The 17,302-nt window shown below is 34.2% G+C and overlaps 1 protein-coding gene across 1 annotated transcript in view; it reads left to right on the top strand.

The window, feature by feature from the left end:
- The first annotated feature begins 241 nt into the window (after positions 1-241).
- Positions 242-17,302, top strand: part of LOC148941416 (carnitine O-acetyltransferase-like) — a 75,773-nt gene continuing 58,712 nt past the window's right edge. The window contains exons 1-4 of the mRNA XM_089104538.1: positions 242-257; positions 10,046-10,101; positions 12,320-12,488; positions 14,830-14,965. Coding sequence (XP_088960664.1) covers positions 12,334-12,488; positions 14,830-14,965 — 291 coding nt within the window. The 5' untranslated portion in view covers positions 242-257; positions 10,046-10,101; positions 12,320-12,333. The remainder of the gene's footprint in view (positions 258-10,045; positions 10,102-12,319; positions 12,489-14,829; positions 14,966-17,302) is intronic.

Here is a 17,302-nt window from a genome sequence, read left to right on the forward strand (position 1 = left end):
GCTGAAATTGGTTCCCGAAATCAGCTACTTGTGCGGTGTGCCTGGCCCTTAAAAGCGAAAAAAGTAGATTTGTTAGTTAAGTAAGTTCTGGTTAATCGAACCCAACTCTGTTGTCTTGACCTGATGGAAATTTTCAGGGCTAGAGTATAGGAGAGCAGTTCTCTAGAGGGAAAAAAGTATTGGCTGCCACTACTAACAACTCACTACAGCACCAAGCCATCTGAGGCCAACACAGCTAGGCTTCCCACTGCTCCACAGTAGCGGTTTTAGGCATTGTGCTCTGGGGGGAGGGCAAGGTGTACCAAAGGAGTGTAAAAATAAAAAGAATTTAATGTCAGAAAAACTGGGGTGGGTTAGCTGTCCTGCCCCTGCCTCCTCCAACTCTCATCTGTCTCTTGAAGTGCCTGCATTTCAGAAAAATACTTGACCACTGTGATCACTATAGCTTCTTGTTTTCTAATCTTTTTTGCAGAATTATCTTCCTATTCTTCCTAACTTTTTTCAACTGTGAAAGAACACCCTGGGCCTTGGCTATTCTCCTTTGACATCTTCACTACATCCACCATCATTACTAATAATATTGCACAAGTATAAACTGTTCATATATGTAAGCTGTTGGCTAGTAAATATAATGTTTGCTACTCTGACACTGCAACCCCCCCCCCCCCATGTTCCCAAATTGGTCAATATATACCAAATCATATCATTGAGTTATGACTAAAGTGAATACACTATTCAATGTCCTTTTTTTATGCTGATTAGGAATATAATAAGCATTTCTATCAGAAATGAATTTCAGCCCCCCCCCCCATATAGGCTATACCTAACCCAACCGAACCTAACCCTAAATTGGCCTATATAGGGGGGGGGGCTGAAATTCATTTCTGATAGAAATGCTTATTATATTTGTAATCAGCATAAAAAAGGCATCAAATGGTGTATTCACTTTAGTCCTAACTCAATAATATGATTTGGTATATATTGACCCCCAAATTTTGCTCTAAGTAATATGGTTCTCTGGTTTTTTTCTGATTGTAAAAGAATTGATATAAGCTAGATAGGCTAAATATTTTACATAAAAATGGCTAAATCTTTAGTGGCTGACCACTTCTGTAGGAAATATGCTTTAAAAATAAATTAGTACCTCAGATTTCTTGATTTATTCTACTTTCAAACATCACAATAATTCTCCTAACCATGCTCCCTCTCACTCCCCCCCCCCCGGGTGGTCACCAATATAGCCCTAATAGCCTAATATATTTTCCCATAACATCAATCTTGTGATGTATCATTGGTTCTTTGTTAAAACAGGTTTTACAATCTAAACTCAATGACATCTAGTTTTTATCTATCATTAATAAATATGATATTATTTTAAACAATTTGAAAGTGTATAACAATAAAATAAAACATGGAAATCTGATTGATAGAAACATACTGCATGTTATAAAGTAAGAATTTTGGGTAAACTTTTCGTTTTTCATATTATTGACTTATAAATAAAGTAAACATACCACTTGCTGCATTTTTTTATGCTCTTTACAAATATAATAATCATTTTTGTCAGAAATAAATTTTAGCCCCCACCCCTATATATACCAATTCAGGGTATATATTTGCACATTAGGGGGATAGGGGAAAGTTTTAACTTACCTCCCATTTACATCAGAAATAAAATTTACCCCCACCCCCCCAATGTGCAAATAATTACCCTGAATTGGTATATAAAGGGGTGGGAGTAAACTTCATTTCCAACAAAGATGATTATTATATTTGGAAAGAGCATAAGAAAAGGCATTGAGTGGTATGTTTTCTTTATTTGTAAGTCAATAATATGAATAACAAAAATTTTACCAAATTTTGTGGTTTGAGGGTTTTCTTTTAGTTTTTATTTATTCCTAGGGCTATCAGGGGGGGGGGGCTTTGTCAGAAAAGCAATCACAATATTTAATAACATCCTAGCATAAAATAAGAAATCTGTTGATGCCACTTATTTGTTTAGAATATTTCCTTCGGAAGTGGGCAACCACTAAATGTTTACCTAAAAATGATATTTAAAAGTGGACAACTATGGAAGGAAACATAAAAATCTAATCATTAGAAACATGATGCATAGTATAGGGTAATGCCCACACTATTTAAACATGACTTAATCTTGGGCAATTATTTTGTTTAAAATGCATATTTCATAAATACAGATAGTAGGTTAATAATATTAGATATGTTGTATATACTTTCCATGATTGAGGTTAATAGTATTATTATTTAGTTCTGGCAAAATTCTAGATATCTGCTTTTTGCTACCTTGGAAAGTAGTTGATCCATGCAAATGAAACTCTCAGGAATGCATTCAGAGCATTAAACATCTCCTGGGAAGGTATTTTGACCCACATACCTCCATTTCTTATTGCTCCATAGGATATTGTTATTTCATAGTCTTCATGTTATTAAAGTGAAACCTTTCAGAATGCCCCTTTTGCTCTGACAAGGCACAGGAGAAGGGTTTTGAGCCTCATATCTCTGCTCAATACTAATTTATAAGGTTTTAAATATGTGTAAATATATTCCTGAAATTTAGTAGAAATCCCTGTCATGGCTTAAAATTTTATTGAACCAATATGCTATGCATTTCAAAAACTAAAGTCAATCAAGAGAGTTTGAAAACTAAAATAAAAAGGTTTTTTGGCAGAATTTAGATAAGTAGAGACCTGTCATGTAAGCACGTTTTGTAAGCCCTGGAAATATGGAAAGAGTAGATGTAGTATCTCAGCAATACTTTCTCAGGGAATGTTTTAGGCCCTGAATTCATATTTGAAAGTTTTATTCTCCTAGCTCAGCTACTTTCCAAGATAGCAAGAAGCCCCTAAAATAGAATTTCACCTTTGGTTCCTTTTTTGTAATATATAAAAAAAAAAAAAAATAATTGAGTTTTTGAAATGTATATCACCCACCCTCTTCCCTGATGGTCCCAGATAGCCCTAGGATATAAGCAAATTTAAAAGAGAGCACTGAAACAATTGAATTTTTACCCTATAATGTGCAGCATGTTACTATTAGTCAGATTATTGTGTCTCCTTCCATTTTTATCCACATTTTCAAATTGTGTTTTATCTAACAATTCCATTGGAAGAAGCACTTAGAAAGAACAGTTTTTATGGGTCAAGAGTGAAGCCAGCCTATTGTAACAACGAAGACATCATGCCTATAAAGATGAAAAGCAATGAAGGGATACATTTAGGACTATAACCAATTTTCCAAATTTATAACTATAGCAAATTCTTCAAATTGGCTTTATTTGAGATTATACAAAAACTTTTGATTAGAAATGAGTACAAAAAAATAATGCAAGTCAGCCAACTTTGGGATATAGCTTAGGGCTCTATCTAGGCATTAGGAGTGCTGGGATACATTTAAACTGGAAGCAAGATTAAAAATCAATGCATAGAATTGTTCTGACTTGACTAAAGATCATGTTTTTTTGCTCTGTCTTCCCTCAAGCCATCAACCACATCCCATATATAAGAAAAGTTTTAGGCTTTACGATATCTTTGTGTTTTAATTCTAGTGCTAGCTTGACTGGAGATAACATATAAAACTAGTTACAGCATGGGGTGCGGGTGCTATATTTTCAGATTGTCAGAAAGTTCAATTTTGGGGTGACTTGGACTGCTGTCTTAGTGGCAAGATTATCAGGAAAATTTGATCTACTTGTACCTATTATACATTTTGTCCATGAAGAACAGTTAAATTGTGTTAGTTTTATAAATGCACAAGGTTTTCTATGTTTAAATAAGGTGCTTAAATCATCCTTAGTGAGCATTGGAAAACATTTCAGATATAACTATTTCTTCAAATCGGGACTGAACCCTATAGGCTATCATCAAAGATAATATGTTTCCTTGTTAAGATCTCTGTCTGTATAAGTTTTTGTGAGCATTTTTTAAATTTGTTGGTAGAAAATAATAGCCTAGTTCTAAGGATGGACCTATGCAGGGAATGGGTACCTGTCTCCCTTTCTTTTAGAATTTTTGAAGACAGACTAAATAGATATTCAGTTTTCCATTGAGGGCCAACAATCTTAGCAATGTATAGAGATTTTTTTTCTGTGTTAATAGTCTTGCGTATTTGAGAAACTGCTTTAACAGAAAATAAATTCATTAACATTGCTGTAGCAGAAATATTCTGTCAATGGAGGTCTAAAAGACAATAATGGTATATGTGATTACAAATAGACTGAAAGCATAGCTTAATAGTAAAGAAAAACTAGTATTGGAAAATTCCGACCCAGCAGAAAATTTCACCAGAACATCCCCACATGTAAAATTGAGTTGGCAAGGAGAAAGTAAGATGAATAAAAAGAATATCTAAAAGGAATTCTAGAAAATTCCACTAGTGTAAAATTTCCTCTGAAAAGTGGACCCCCAGGAAACTTCCCTCCCCATAGAAAATTCTCCCCTTGGGAAATTCCCCAACAGAAAATTCACCCCGACAGAAAATACATAACAACAGGCAAATTTCATAACTTAAATCTTTCCCCAAGTGCTGTGGGGGTCATCTCGAAAAACATAAAAGGGTTGTTCTTTTACTCATCTTTGTGCTAAGATCTTAAATCTTTTGACAAAGAACGCTTAAAAGTGAAATCTTAGCACTAAGATCTTACATCTTATAGCGTTCTTTTGTAAACGCCTTTCATCATTCTGCTCTGATCAGCAGTCTAAGAACAATGATGAGTATATCATCAAAGTTCTCTCATCATTGTTCTATATGGCAGAAAGATGGCGTCTTTCACACTTTTTGCTAACATCAGTAAGCTGTAAGATCTTAGAGCAAAGATGAGTTAAAAGAATGGAAATCTTTGAAGAAAGATGTGAGATCTTAGATGTAAGATCTTAGTGCAAAAGAATGGGCCTACAGTTATCAGACCTTTCAGCTATGCTGAACAAAATGACTATTTAATTTTGATTGGATGACTGGGTGAAAAATGGGTGTCGGAGGGGGGCTAGCAACCTCCAGTCTCTTTGGTCACTTAAAAAGGGCACTTTTAATTTAACTTTGAACTGTTAATTTACGTTTGAATGAGCTCTTTTCTGGTATTCTAGGACTATTGGTTCAATATGATCACCCCTGGGGAAAACAAGCAAAAAAAAAACAAATTAACACATATCCATGATCTTTCTTCTGGCAAAAACAATACAAAATTCCACTTTTTTGCAGAGGGGAGCTTGAAACCCCTACAGTAGAGTTCTTTGACCCAATAAATCCGATAATGTGATTTTCATTAAGATTGATTGACTTTTAGGGAGTGTTTCCCCTCTTTTCGGAAATCAGGCAAATTTTCTTAGGCTCTTAGTTTTTGATGGGGAACGCTAAACTCAATAAATTTTATATATTTGGAATCAGAATAAAAAGCCAATTCTTTTGATATGTCTATTGATGGTTACTTTTGATCTGCATTGCTCCATACTTTTGAAATTAAGGGAAAATCTTTGGTTGACCCCGAAATTTGTTTACATTCTGGTATGTATCAACATCAAAGATTGACCCTATGGGGGGGGGGGGGGCAGGAGGATCAAATACTTCCTTTTTTTTATTTTTTCTGGGTATTTCAATTTGACCAGTGGTACTAGACTGTGTTTTTTTTTAGGTGTGGTTAACCTTTAATTTTTAATATTCTTTTTTCTTTTTTAAAGGATATTAAAGAACAACATTAAAACCTTAATAAACGGAAGTTATTACGTATCTAAAGAGGGGTGCCATCTTCCATTCTTTACTTTAAAGTATTTGTCCGTTGGTCCAAGAAAGTAGTGTTTAGGATCGTTCAACCTCTAATTTTAAATTAACAAAAAAAAAAGTTGTAAAAAAATAGCAAAGAGCAAGATTGAAACCCACAATAAACTTAAATTATTCTATAAATAAGGGGGCTATAAATAAGTTTAACTAGGGCTTTCCTGAATGTATGATAACTCGGTTTTTAGCTGTACTTCAAACCAAGAAAAGTGAAGGTGAGTAGGCTGTAATTTTCAGGCAAACCAATATATTTTTTTTCTTGTGCATTATTGTCCCCTTGGCCCAATGATTCAATTACATAAGTTCCAAGGAAATGGAAAAAAAGCAATTTTTTGTCCCTTTTCTGACCTCACATTTTAGAGGGCACCAACCTAAGTTTTCTTATATATCATGGCCTCCTTGGCTCAGGGACCTACAAGTTTAAATGTCAAACTGATCAGAGGTAGACAGTTCTTTGCACCGTTATTTGTCACCTTGATGCCCTCTCAATAAAAATGTGAGATCTTTTTGTCCCAGGGAATAATTCCAGAAAGCTTCAAGCTAATTGCACTAAGAACATTAAACATGCCGTTCTTTTCTACTATAAGACTTTCTATGAACGATGGCCGGCGTTTATCCTCCCGTAAAATAACCCCCTGTGGAAAATAAGGCTTTCCAAATTTGAGATATTTATTTGATTTTTTTTTTATCTTCCATAGGGGGTAGGAATTTGGTGCTTGTGTATTATACGCCACTAACTTCGAGAACAAACCGGTTTCTTCGTTAGTTTTTTTTTTTCAGCTTAGCATGAGACAAGACAAAGACAAGTGACAGAATAGATATTTGCACATAAGTGGGGGGGGGGGCAGTAAAGTATTTGGACAGTTTGAGGTCAGAAAACAATTCTTACCTCATAATATGCAGAATAATTGTGCCTAACATATTTTGCATGCAGACCTGCTACACTTTACTCCCCTCCCCCCGGCTAATGTAGAAATATATAGCCCAAATTTGATTCTAAAGTAACAAAGAAACCAGTTTGTTCTCGAGTTTTATACATCGTAAACTTGAGTGAGTGGCGTGCAATACAGATGTACCGAAATTTTTCATGGAGAGAGAGCCGGATTTCCCGGTATTATTAAAAAACGATCATAAATTAAATTAAAAAAAACAATTTTTTTTAACCGAAAGTAAGGAGCAACATCAAAACTTTTGGCTTTTTACTTTACCCCCTCCCCCAAAACTAGTACAAAAACTCCTTCCCACTGCGGGAAATAAAAATAACAAAGCCCAAATAAAATTCTCAAATTTGAAAAGCCTTATTTTCCACAGGGGTATTTTCCGGGGAGTATTTATTGGGGGGGATATTTTCCGCGGAGGGGTTATATTCCACGGGAGGTATTTTTCTCCGGTTTTTTTTTTCGGAGGGGTATTTTCCGGGGGGGGGGGGTAAACGCCTAAAACCCTATGAACAATAGGCGATTTGTATTATTTAGGGTAATTACCCTAAGGTAGTGTGGGCGTGTCATCTCTCGTGGCACATTAACTGGACTTTCCCACTATTCTGAGCAAAGTAGTTATCTAGAAATTTTTGCTCTCAAAGTAGCTGTCCAGAAATATTTGGGCACCCCAATGAAGATAAAAAAAAGAAAAAAAGGAATTTCGATCTAAAAAAATGCACCAATTTTTTTTCTTTTGATTGGCAAAGACCAGGAATATTTTCAGTCAGTCCAGGCCAAGATGGCTTTCTGGACTTGAAATATTTATAACCATCCTAAATCGAAAGACTAGATTCACCATGACTGAAAACGGGTATATAGATTTGCAGACAAACAATGTGGAAAAAATTGGCTGCGTCATGGAAATTGGTCCAAAACGGTTGTTCTACTAAAATTGCCTTACACTTACAAGGATTGTATACTACACCAAGGGAGGTCCCCTTGATTTGGTGAATGGAGACAAAATAGTTTGTAAGAAATGGGTAGTACTTATTTATAGTGCAAGAATATCTGTTATTTTTTTCTCTCCAATTGGCTTGAAAATGACGTAAGCGATTTTTATTGCGACTAAAAAAAAAAAAATGGGATACCCAATATAGGCCCAAGTTTTGTTGTTGTTGTCTCCCATTGGCTTGCAACTTAGTGGGCATGTGGACTGAGTAAAATGAACTCACGAGTGTAAATATTTTGAAAAACTGGATTGTATCGATTTTTGACTCCTCAAAATGAGCCTAATTTTTTTTATCCAACTGAATTGAAACTAACGGGAACAGGGTATTTTGGCTGGACCAACGTCCAGTAATGAGGACGAAACGTTACGAAAAAAATTTTGGTAGCATCAATTCATAATCGAGCATTCAAGTTTGTTTTGCCTATTGATTTGAATTTAATTGGGCTTTCTTTCTAAACTTTGGTTTCACTGAAGCTCTCTCTTGACCTTGCATGTAGACAAGCTCGAGGGAACTTCCGTGAAGCAAAAAAAAAAAGGTTGTATTGATTCTCGGTGCCCGAAATTGTTTTTCTAAGACAAAAAAAAAACAGAACTATTTTTAAGAACTATTTTTAAATCACCTAGACAGGCATTTATTTAAACATATTCTTAAAAAAAATATATAAATTACTATACTTCTATATCCAAGGGAGTCTATGGAATGTGTGTTAGGATGGCTTCATCCGTACAAGATCAAGAATTATGCAAATCTTCAATCCGTGTGATTAAAAAGTCCCTCTACATCTCCCAAGCACTTTATTGTAAAAATATTATTAGGAAACTATTGCAAAAACTACGGCTGATGGAGTGTTTTGACTGAATATCCCAATTATACCTAAAATAAATCGTATTCCAATTATTTACTTCTTAAGCAGAACCTGAAAACAACTTTACAAACGTTATTAGCGGTCCGTAGTGAAACTGTGTCAATTAAAAAAGAAGAGAATTGGATTTTTAAAAAACGTAATAAAAAAAGTTTTTCAATGAAAAGTAGAGTGCGATATTAAGAGCTAAAACGAGCAAAAATAAAGTAAAAAATAAGTAAAATGTAGAACGAACAGAAATTACTATGAATGAAAAAATAATATCTAAAACGAATAGGGATTGAAAGAAAAGTTATATATAAAAATCTACAATCAGGGCAAATTTAAAACGAAATGTACAATATGAAATATGAAATGTACAATCAAGGCGAACTTAAAACGAGCGAAAATTACCTAAAATGAATGGGTGAATTGCCACAAATATGAGTGGAGTTGCCCTCTGAAGGCTAGAATGTCAATGTCATTTGCACTTTTCTGGAAACTAATGTATTTTATAGTGTTTTATTTTGTCATTATGAAACTGGAAAAACCAGAAATTGTTCAATTTTCCAGGAATTCTCCTTTTTGAATATCATTATATTCATTAGGTTAGTAGGCTAGTAGCTGATTTCGCAGTAAATCAAGAGTTAAGCAGGTTTGTGTTCAATCCCCATTAACCATTTATATGGATCATTTTGATGGAATTCGTCTTAAGGAGCAAAGGAAAAGCAATGGGAGAATACGGAATCAGATGGGGAAGTTAAAATTTCCTGGACTTGGATTATGCTGATGATTTAAGCATCCTAGATAAAAGTGTGATTAAAATGAATGAACTTTTATAGGTTTGGCGAGTTCAGGGTGCTGTAATAAGCTTGAAAATTAATATTAAGAAGACTAAGTCGATAAGGCTAGGAATAAGTGAAGATGAAAAGGTGACGTTGGGTAGCAAAAAGATCAATCAAGTGGGCAGCTTCACTTACCTTGGTAGCATCATTAGTAACGACCATGGGTGCAGTGAAGATGTTAAAAGTAGAATAGCCTTTTTGAAAAGAGTTTGGAAGAATAGCAAGTTAAGCCTGTGAACCAAGATTATAATATTGGAAGCTACAGTGGTGACACTGGCCAAGTATGGTTCTGATGTATGGGTGCTCCGAAAAACGGAGGAAGATTTGCTATATGTTTTCCAGAGAACTTTCTACGGATTGTTTTAGATACCTGACTGACTGACTTTATTTCAATCAGTGCGCTGTACGATAAGCTTGGTTCGATGCCGCTTTCTAGGGCTATAATGAGACAAAAATTGAGATGGCTAGGGCACGTTCTGCGGATGAAGGATGACTGATTGCCAAAGATTGTCCTTTTCGGCCAACCGTCTAAAGCTGAATAGAAAACAGGTCGTCCTCGGTTGGGGTGGGAGGATGTCGTAAGGAAAGATTTAAGAGAAATGCGAACTTCTTGGGAGAATTTAAAGAGGAGGCTCTGAATAGATTGGGATGGAGAAGGAGCGTGCGTAGCTGTGTTAGCCTCAGGCGATGGTGTTCCGGTTAGTTGCTAGTAGTAGTAGTTGTAGTTGTTATATAATTCAAACAATATGTCTAGTCTCATTAATCTGATATGCAATTAACTTTTATGAATAATTTTTTTGTATTATGTTCCTTTTAAATGTGCTGAAAATCAATTGAGATTATTTATTGATTCACCAATTCAAAATGTTACTTCAATACACTATACAGATTACTACCAAAAATATTATTAATAGTCGTTTGAAAAGTTCTATTTTGAACTTTTTCTCTATTTCTACCTTTCTATAAATTCTCTACATTTCTGAATGAGATAGAATTAAAAAAAAATTTTAAAAAGAAAAATTGTCCTTTTATAAAATTTATGTTAAATAGAAAGTTGCAAATTTTAACATCCTGGGAAATACTTTTTTCTTTTCTGTGATCTTGATTAGTATTGTGATTTTATTGTTGTTGTGCTTTGAAAAATAGTTAAAACTCTGATTGAAATACATATCGTTTTCAGTAAAGCGGAAACGAAGCTAATCTTTTCACAGGTTTGAGGGGTTGGTAGCCCACTCTTATTTGCGGTAGCTCTTATTTGTAAACCTTGACTATCTCTATGATTTTTTTTGTTGTTGTTTCTCTTCACATTATGTAAAATAAAAGACACACAGTTCGAGATACAAATCGTTCTCAATAATCCATAAAGGACACTCGAGCCTTTCGAGGATTAATGGGTGCAGTAACCCTATTTTTGTCTGTGGTAATTTCTGTTCATTGGAATTTGACTTATTCTTTTAAATTTCTGTTCGGTTTAAGTTGCGTTTATTCATCCCAATTAGAATTTATCATTTTTAACTTTGACATAATTATACATTACGATTTCTGTTTGTTTTAGGTATTGCTTTATTGTTCATACCTGTATTTTCTCTTCGCCTTAAATTTGACTTGCTATATGACTATATCTGCTTATTTTAATGTTTATCTTTACTTTTCTCTACAAGGCTTTTGTTTGACTTTTTTTTAAAATTAATGCTTAGTTAATAATACTGTGTTGACTCTGGTTTTAGAACGATATTAAAAACAAACGTTTTCTGTTAGCGGCTATCACTATGGAAGCTGTTACCTATATCGCGTGCTTAGTCCAAATAAACTCCAACAGATGAAGATAGTTTAGTGGTAATTCCTTCTTCATACGATCTGACGAACTCTCATGAAAAATTTTTGGCTTAAAAAACAGCTTTTGAAGTGGGGCTTAAGCTCTATTCCTGAAAGTTTTATTCCTCTTGCTCAACAACTTTCCAAGAATTAGGACATTATATCCTTCTTCCAATAAGAGACGACTTTAATGTCTTTCCCCTAAGTCTTTACTTCAGAAATAGTGCTGAACAGCAGCTTATATTTGTTACTCTGTGTTACTGAAACTTCCATGAATGAATCAGTAGCCAAAGTTGGCTTATAAAGGTATTTTAGTTTCATACCCCCCCCCCCTTTCCTCTTTAGAATACTAGCATCTTCAAACTAGGACAATTTTTTTTTGAAATCACAATCTGGCAGTTTTTCAGAAAGATGTTTTCAAGCTCTGAACTTCACTCCTTGCCAACATGTAAGGTTTTATGAAAGTGGATCTTAACTTTGAAGAAGGAATTCAAATTTGGATTTGAACCTAGCTAAATTCGTCAGAACCAACAGGTCAAGGGCCTACAAACCATAGATGCAGATTCAAGTATAATCCAAACTTGAAGATAACAAAAACTATGAGTTGCAAAGAACCTTTTGCACTATTTCATGCTCTTTCTTATTCATTCTCACAATGAATCCTTGATACGAGGTTTATATTTAGCTTATTCTATTATCAGCATTGCCACTTTTGGCCTTGTTTGGTCTAAAAACCTTTTACTCTATTCACAAAGGAAATCCCTTTGTTGAACTTTGTAGTCGGTTTACTTGTTATCAAGGTTAGAAGAGCACTAATAATCGGATGGTTTGGGTTTCAAAATATAAAAAATTCTCTTTTGGGATCTGAACCAAGTAGCAGGAAGGGAAAAACCAACATTCCATTGCTGTATTATGGTTTATAGAGAATACAAAATATAGATTTCTTGTTTTGAAGCTGTGGGGAAACATGGCCTAAAACTAATTCTCCAAAGGAAGTCAAGGAGGAAAGTCCTGTAGCTGTGAGCACAGGAACGACTTTTAAAAAGAAGGTGGCTGCGTCTGATTTTACGTAACCCCCTTGATTAAGGTTTTCTCTTGCAGGATCAGATGGAGAAATGAACTTTTTTAATAAGCTATTATCAAGAACGGTCGGTGCCAAAATAAAACGCAATGATGCATCTTTGCTCTTTACTAATGGAAGAATGTTATCGAATAATCTTCCCAAGTTACCTGTCCCACCACTGAAAAAAACATTGGAGAAGTACTTAAGGTTGTAAAAAGTTAATATTTCTTACTCGAATAAATATTGCATAATTGTGCAATTTTGCATAATTTGGTGACTTTTATAATATGGTGAAGACAGTCTATAATAACTGTTCATTTTTGATAGGTTACATAGGCTACGTATTCAGAAGAAAGACGAGGTTACATGCAATTACCAAATGGTTATTTAGCTGCACTCAGAAGAAAAGCTTTCGCTTAGGCTCTAGAAAACCACTAGCGTATAGAATGGAGAGCTAGGAAATGGCGACTCTTCTTATATACAGGATAATTTTATTTAAATTTATTGTTGCTTTTAACTTTTATTTGAAAAATTATTGGTTTTTTCAAATTTAATATTGTACGAGTCCGCAATAAGAGTCATATGAGCTTCAGCTATTTTTCCAAAATCCAAAATAAAAATGACTAGGAGTTATCTGAATTTCATCAACTACAGTTTGCTTGGGATGGAAAATAATGGAAGTGTCGATTATCGGTTGGTGTTAAGATCTGATATTCGGTGTTCAGATTTTCGAAATTGAGATTTAATCGAATTTTTTCTGAAGCATAGTCTATCTGGCCCAAAGTGTTGTTTTTTGGCTCAAAAAATGACAGAAATTGGTACTTTTGTGGTGAGATCTGAAAAGGCAATAGAACCTTAAAAGCTCAGTTGGAATGAGCCCTTTCCGGGAGTTCTACGACTGCTAGTTTGATTTGATTATACTTGGGAGAAAATCAAGACTAAATAACAAATAAACACGTGTCCATGATAATCGATCTCGGAGGAAATTTAGAATTTTTTTTGTTTTTTTATATGGAGTTTCGAACTTCCGCTCTAGAGTTCTCAGACATATTATATGTCTTGGGGCAGTTTAAGAACATCCCGCATCCCCTCTCCGGGATGTTTCCTCCCTTTTTACCAAATTACGTCAGTTTTCTTAATATTGGGATATGTGACATTAAAATTCACTAATTTTACGTATTTGGAATCAACGTTAAAAGAATATATATAATAATGTACATAATAATTTGTCACTATTTTTCAAAAATTCGCACCTTTTTGTTCCCACATCTTGAAAAAATCTCTTTTTTGCTTTTCGTTTGTAATTGATAGTAATTCCTCTAACATCAATAATTATTTCACTTAAGTAACAGCGTACTAGTTATTTAGCTGCGCAATCGCGCTACTATTCTTGTGCTACTGTACATAATCTATAAATGAAAAAACAACCCCCGCCAAGCACCTAATAATAAAAAAAACTTGTTCGAAGAATGTTGTTGTACTAGAATATAGAAAATAGAAATTAGTAAATAGATTTCCGATTGACCTACTGGTTGTGGGAAACTAACCCCTGTCTTAGAGTTTAGGTTTCTTTTGACAAGGATTGCTGTTCATTTACCGTTCATTACCCTGAAAATTTAATTAAAGAAAAAAAAGTTTCTTCGAATGAAGTAAGGAGCTAAGTTGAAACTTAAAAGGAACACTGTACACTTTGTGCATCATATATTTATAAAACTACCTTAAGTTCACTCACTTATGATATTTCTTTATATTTATAGAATTCTATAAACTAGTGCATAACTGAGAGCACAAAACCAATAAAAAAAAACAGGATATTCTATTAGCTTTAAGAAAGTCCTTGGCTAGCCTTCAGTAAATAAAATAACAAGTTTTGAGTCTCTTAATAGTTTTTACCAGCTATGATATAGGTGATTTTTAGTATACAATTTAAGTTCTCTAAAAAACTCAAGCAGGCTTATTTCCCAGTAAAGAGCTAGTTTCTTAGAATCCTACTAACAAAGGGAAATATCGTAGGTCAATTTGTTTGAGCTAGTTTTGTATATATATGATGTTCTTTTATGAAATTCAAATAAAATAAATAAAAATTACTGTTCTGCTAAACCTAAATAATAGTTATTATTACTGAATCAGCATTCATTGGAAAATATTTCTCATTAGATAGTTTCTTAGAAAATTTGCTTTTGAGATTTCACTTACTATGAACCGTGGCTCGCTCTTCATTAGGTTGCAGCTGCTGCTGCGACCAGGACCCGATTGTTTACCATAAACGGCTTAAAATAAAACTTTTATTTTTAAAATTGAATTTAAAATTTATTCAGTGTCAGAAATGATTCTTTCAAAGTTTTATGTTCCCAATATTATATTATAGCTTGTATTAATAACGCCATTTAAGGCCCACTTTATCTCATAAATCTATTTAAGTATTAATGTTATTTTTAGGACTATATATTATAGCTTATAGTTATACTATATTATAGTTTGTGTTAATCAAGCCACTTAAAGCCCACTTTATTTCATAAACCTATTTAAGTATTGTTATTATTTTTAGGACTGTAAAACCCCACTTGAACCCAGATGAGTTCCGTAATACCACTGAAATTGTCAAAAACTTTGGCGCCCCTGGTGGAAGTGGGGAGAAGCTACAGAAAATGCTTGAAGATAGAGCAGTGAAGAAGGAGAATTGGGTGAGCCATATTCAATTCCTTTGAATTATTAATTTAGCCAGTGCGGTTTGTCTTTTTTAAAAGATTTGATTTAATCTTTGTTGGTGGTATCAAAGTTAAGTTACGGCTAAAATGTATCAATAAATAAAAAGAATAGTTTTTACCAGTATTCACGGTGTCATTAATGACGGTGGTATAACACTAGTCTTGGCAATAATTGTTTTTAAACCAATTGAAACCAGGTCGAGAGAGTTTAAAGACATGGTTTCATGGCTTTAATTTAAATACATAAAATATGCATAAATAAATAAAATAAATATTCTTGAGTTTACAATTTCTCGCTTTAATTAGTAGTAAGTTCAATCCGTGGCTCTATTTTGTTCCGTACCTTGACGATAAACAGTTGCGCGGGCGCTTAGCTCTCACTGAAACGGGAACCTTCAGTGACGGTGAGAATTAATAAGACAGGGATCTGTCAACGACCTTATATTTATCATCAGTGATGGTAGACCTCTAAAGGACCTAGGATTCACATTCAGTTTCTGGAGGCAGGGTTCGTTAATATGATATATTATCGGTTTAATTTGACTACTTTTTTATGAAGTTATAAAATAGTACTCGCAAAGTAAATTTTTTTGAAGAATATTTGCAAATAGAATATTCACGAAGTGTTGATGCAACGTTTTTTTTCCATAGTACAAATAACTTAAACTATACCTATGAATGAATGAAAATGCATAACAAAATTGCACAACTATATTGAAAGTTGCACTACGCTTAAAATGCAGTGAATCGGTATTATTCTCCTGTTTGTATTATTTTGTAACTACGCATGTGGTCAAAAAAGTGGGACTGGGTTAAAGACCATTTAAACAGTGTAGGTAGAACTATTCATGATTTGACCATAGCGCAATAGTAGAACCGAAAAATTCGAACATTCTAAATAATGTGACGCTATCTATTCAAGATACTCGGTGTGGAGCATTGGAAAAGCTAAAGTCTGACCATGTTTATGGAAAATCTAAATGCTGTTTATTCGCTATCTGAGAATAAAGATATTTACCTTTTAGTGGAAATGCGCAAATAAATATGGTTTCTTTTTTCCTGGACACTTATGGGAGGATCTGGCATTTTCATAATTCTTTTGGAGAGCGAAAGCAATGCTTTGGAAGTTTTCATGGAAGTGGACTTTTCCTAAGGATTAAAGTTAAAAAACAGTCTTAAAAATTACATTCTGTAGCTGATATATGTGATTTCATTTGCTATATACGAGTCATAAAAAAAGTCAAATGCCTGCAATGTATTATTCTTTTCCCCAGCGGCTTCATATGGAAGTGGTGGTCTTAGAAAACCCGGGGGGATAAGGGTTCATTGAATTGAAAATAAACAATTCTATGTCAAAAGGTATTGGAGGGCAACCAGCACCCGTCCCGAGCCATTTTGGATAACTGGCCCGCCTGTAACTCCCCAAGAAATATAATCAAAATTTGTGAGATAACCATTTTTTCAAAATAGTTGAAAGGTCAAATAAATATGCCTGTGGAATCGCATTACACCCAGAGCTTCTTGGACCAGGACCGTTTTAATACTAATTGTAAATCGTTTACACATAGGTTTTACAATACAAAAAAAGGGTTTGTTTAATGTTGGGTGCTCAATAAAGAAACTTTTGGCGATCGCTCAGTCACCCAAAAGGATCAAGAAATATTTTTAGGGGGTGGGAGTAGGGAGCCCAGAAATGGGTTAAGCACTTTTTGTACCTCATGAGTTTGAAACTTACAGCCTTAAATTCTTCATCGAAGTGAAACTTAATGTTCCAAAAATTCATCCGGGGCTTATCCCCCCCATGAAAAAAGACAGGACCAGAAAAGGGCTTAAATGTTTTTCTTTTGCCACTTTGTATCGAAGGGTTGGCTGTAGAAACTTTGGAAGGCGCTCATTCAGTTGGAAATTGGAAATTCTTGTTGCTGTTTTTAAGGGATGAAAGTAATTGGAGGATAACCAAGGATCATCCCATACACATTTCTGCTACCCAACCCCCTCTTATAACCCCTATGATACTGAATCAAAGTTTTAAGGTAGATTTTTTCTCAGAAATGTTGGAAGATCCAATAAGCATGCCTTGGCGTTGATATCACCTGCACAGCTCCATACCGTAATGGTCCTTAATTATATAAACTACTTATTGTTCACAGGTATAATTTAGTAGAAAAGGTGGCCATGTCTGATCTTGGTTTTATAATCAGCCAAGAGTTCTCGGAACTCATTCACTGGGTTAAGAGACCCACTGAATGAGTTCCTTCATCCTCATCCTAGGGTTTATAATGGCTCTTTGCTTTTCTTTGAAATATTTTGTTT

This window comes from Artemia sp. Qi Xiang Cuo, chromosome 18 (genome assembly GCF_049724085.1).
Source record: "Artemia sp. Qi Xiang Cuo chromosome 18, ASM4972408v1, whole genome shotgun sequence".
Classification (NCBI taxonomy): Eukaryota; Metazoa; Arthropoda; class Branchiopoda; order Anostraca; family Artemiidae; genus Artemia; species Artemia sp. Qi Xiang Cuo.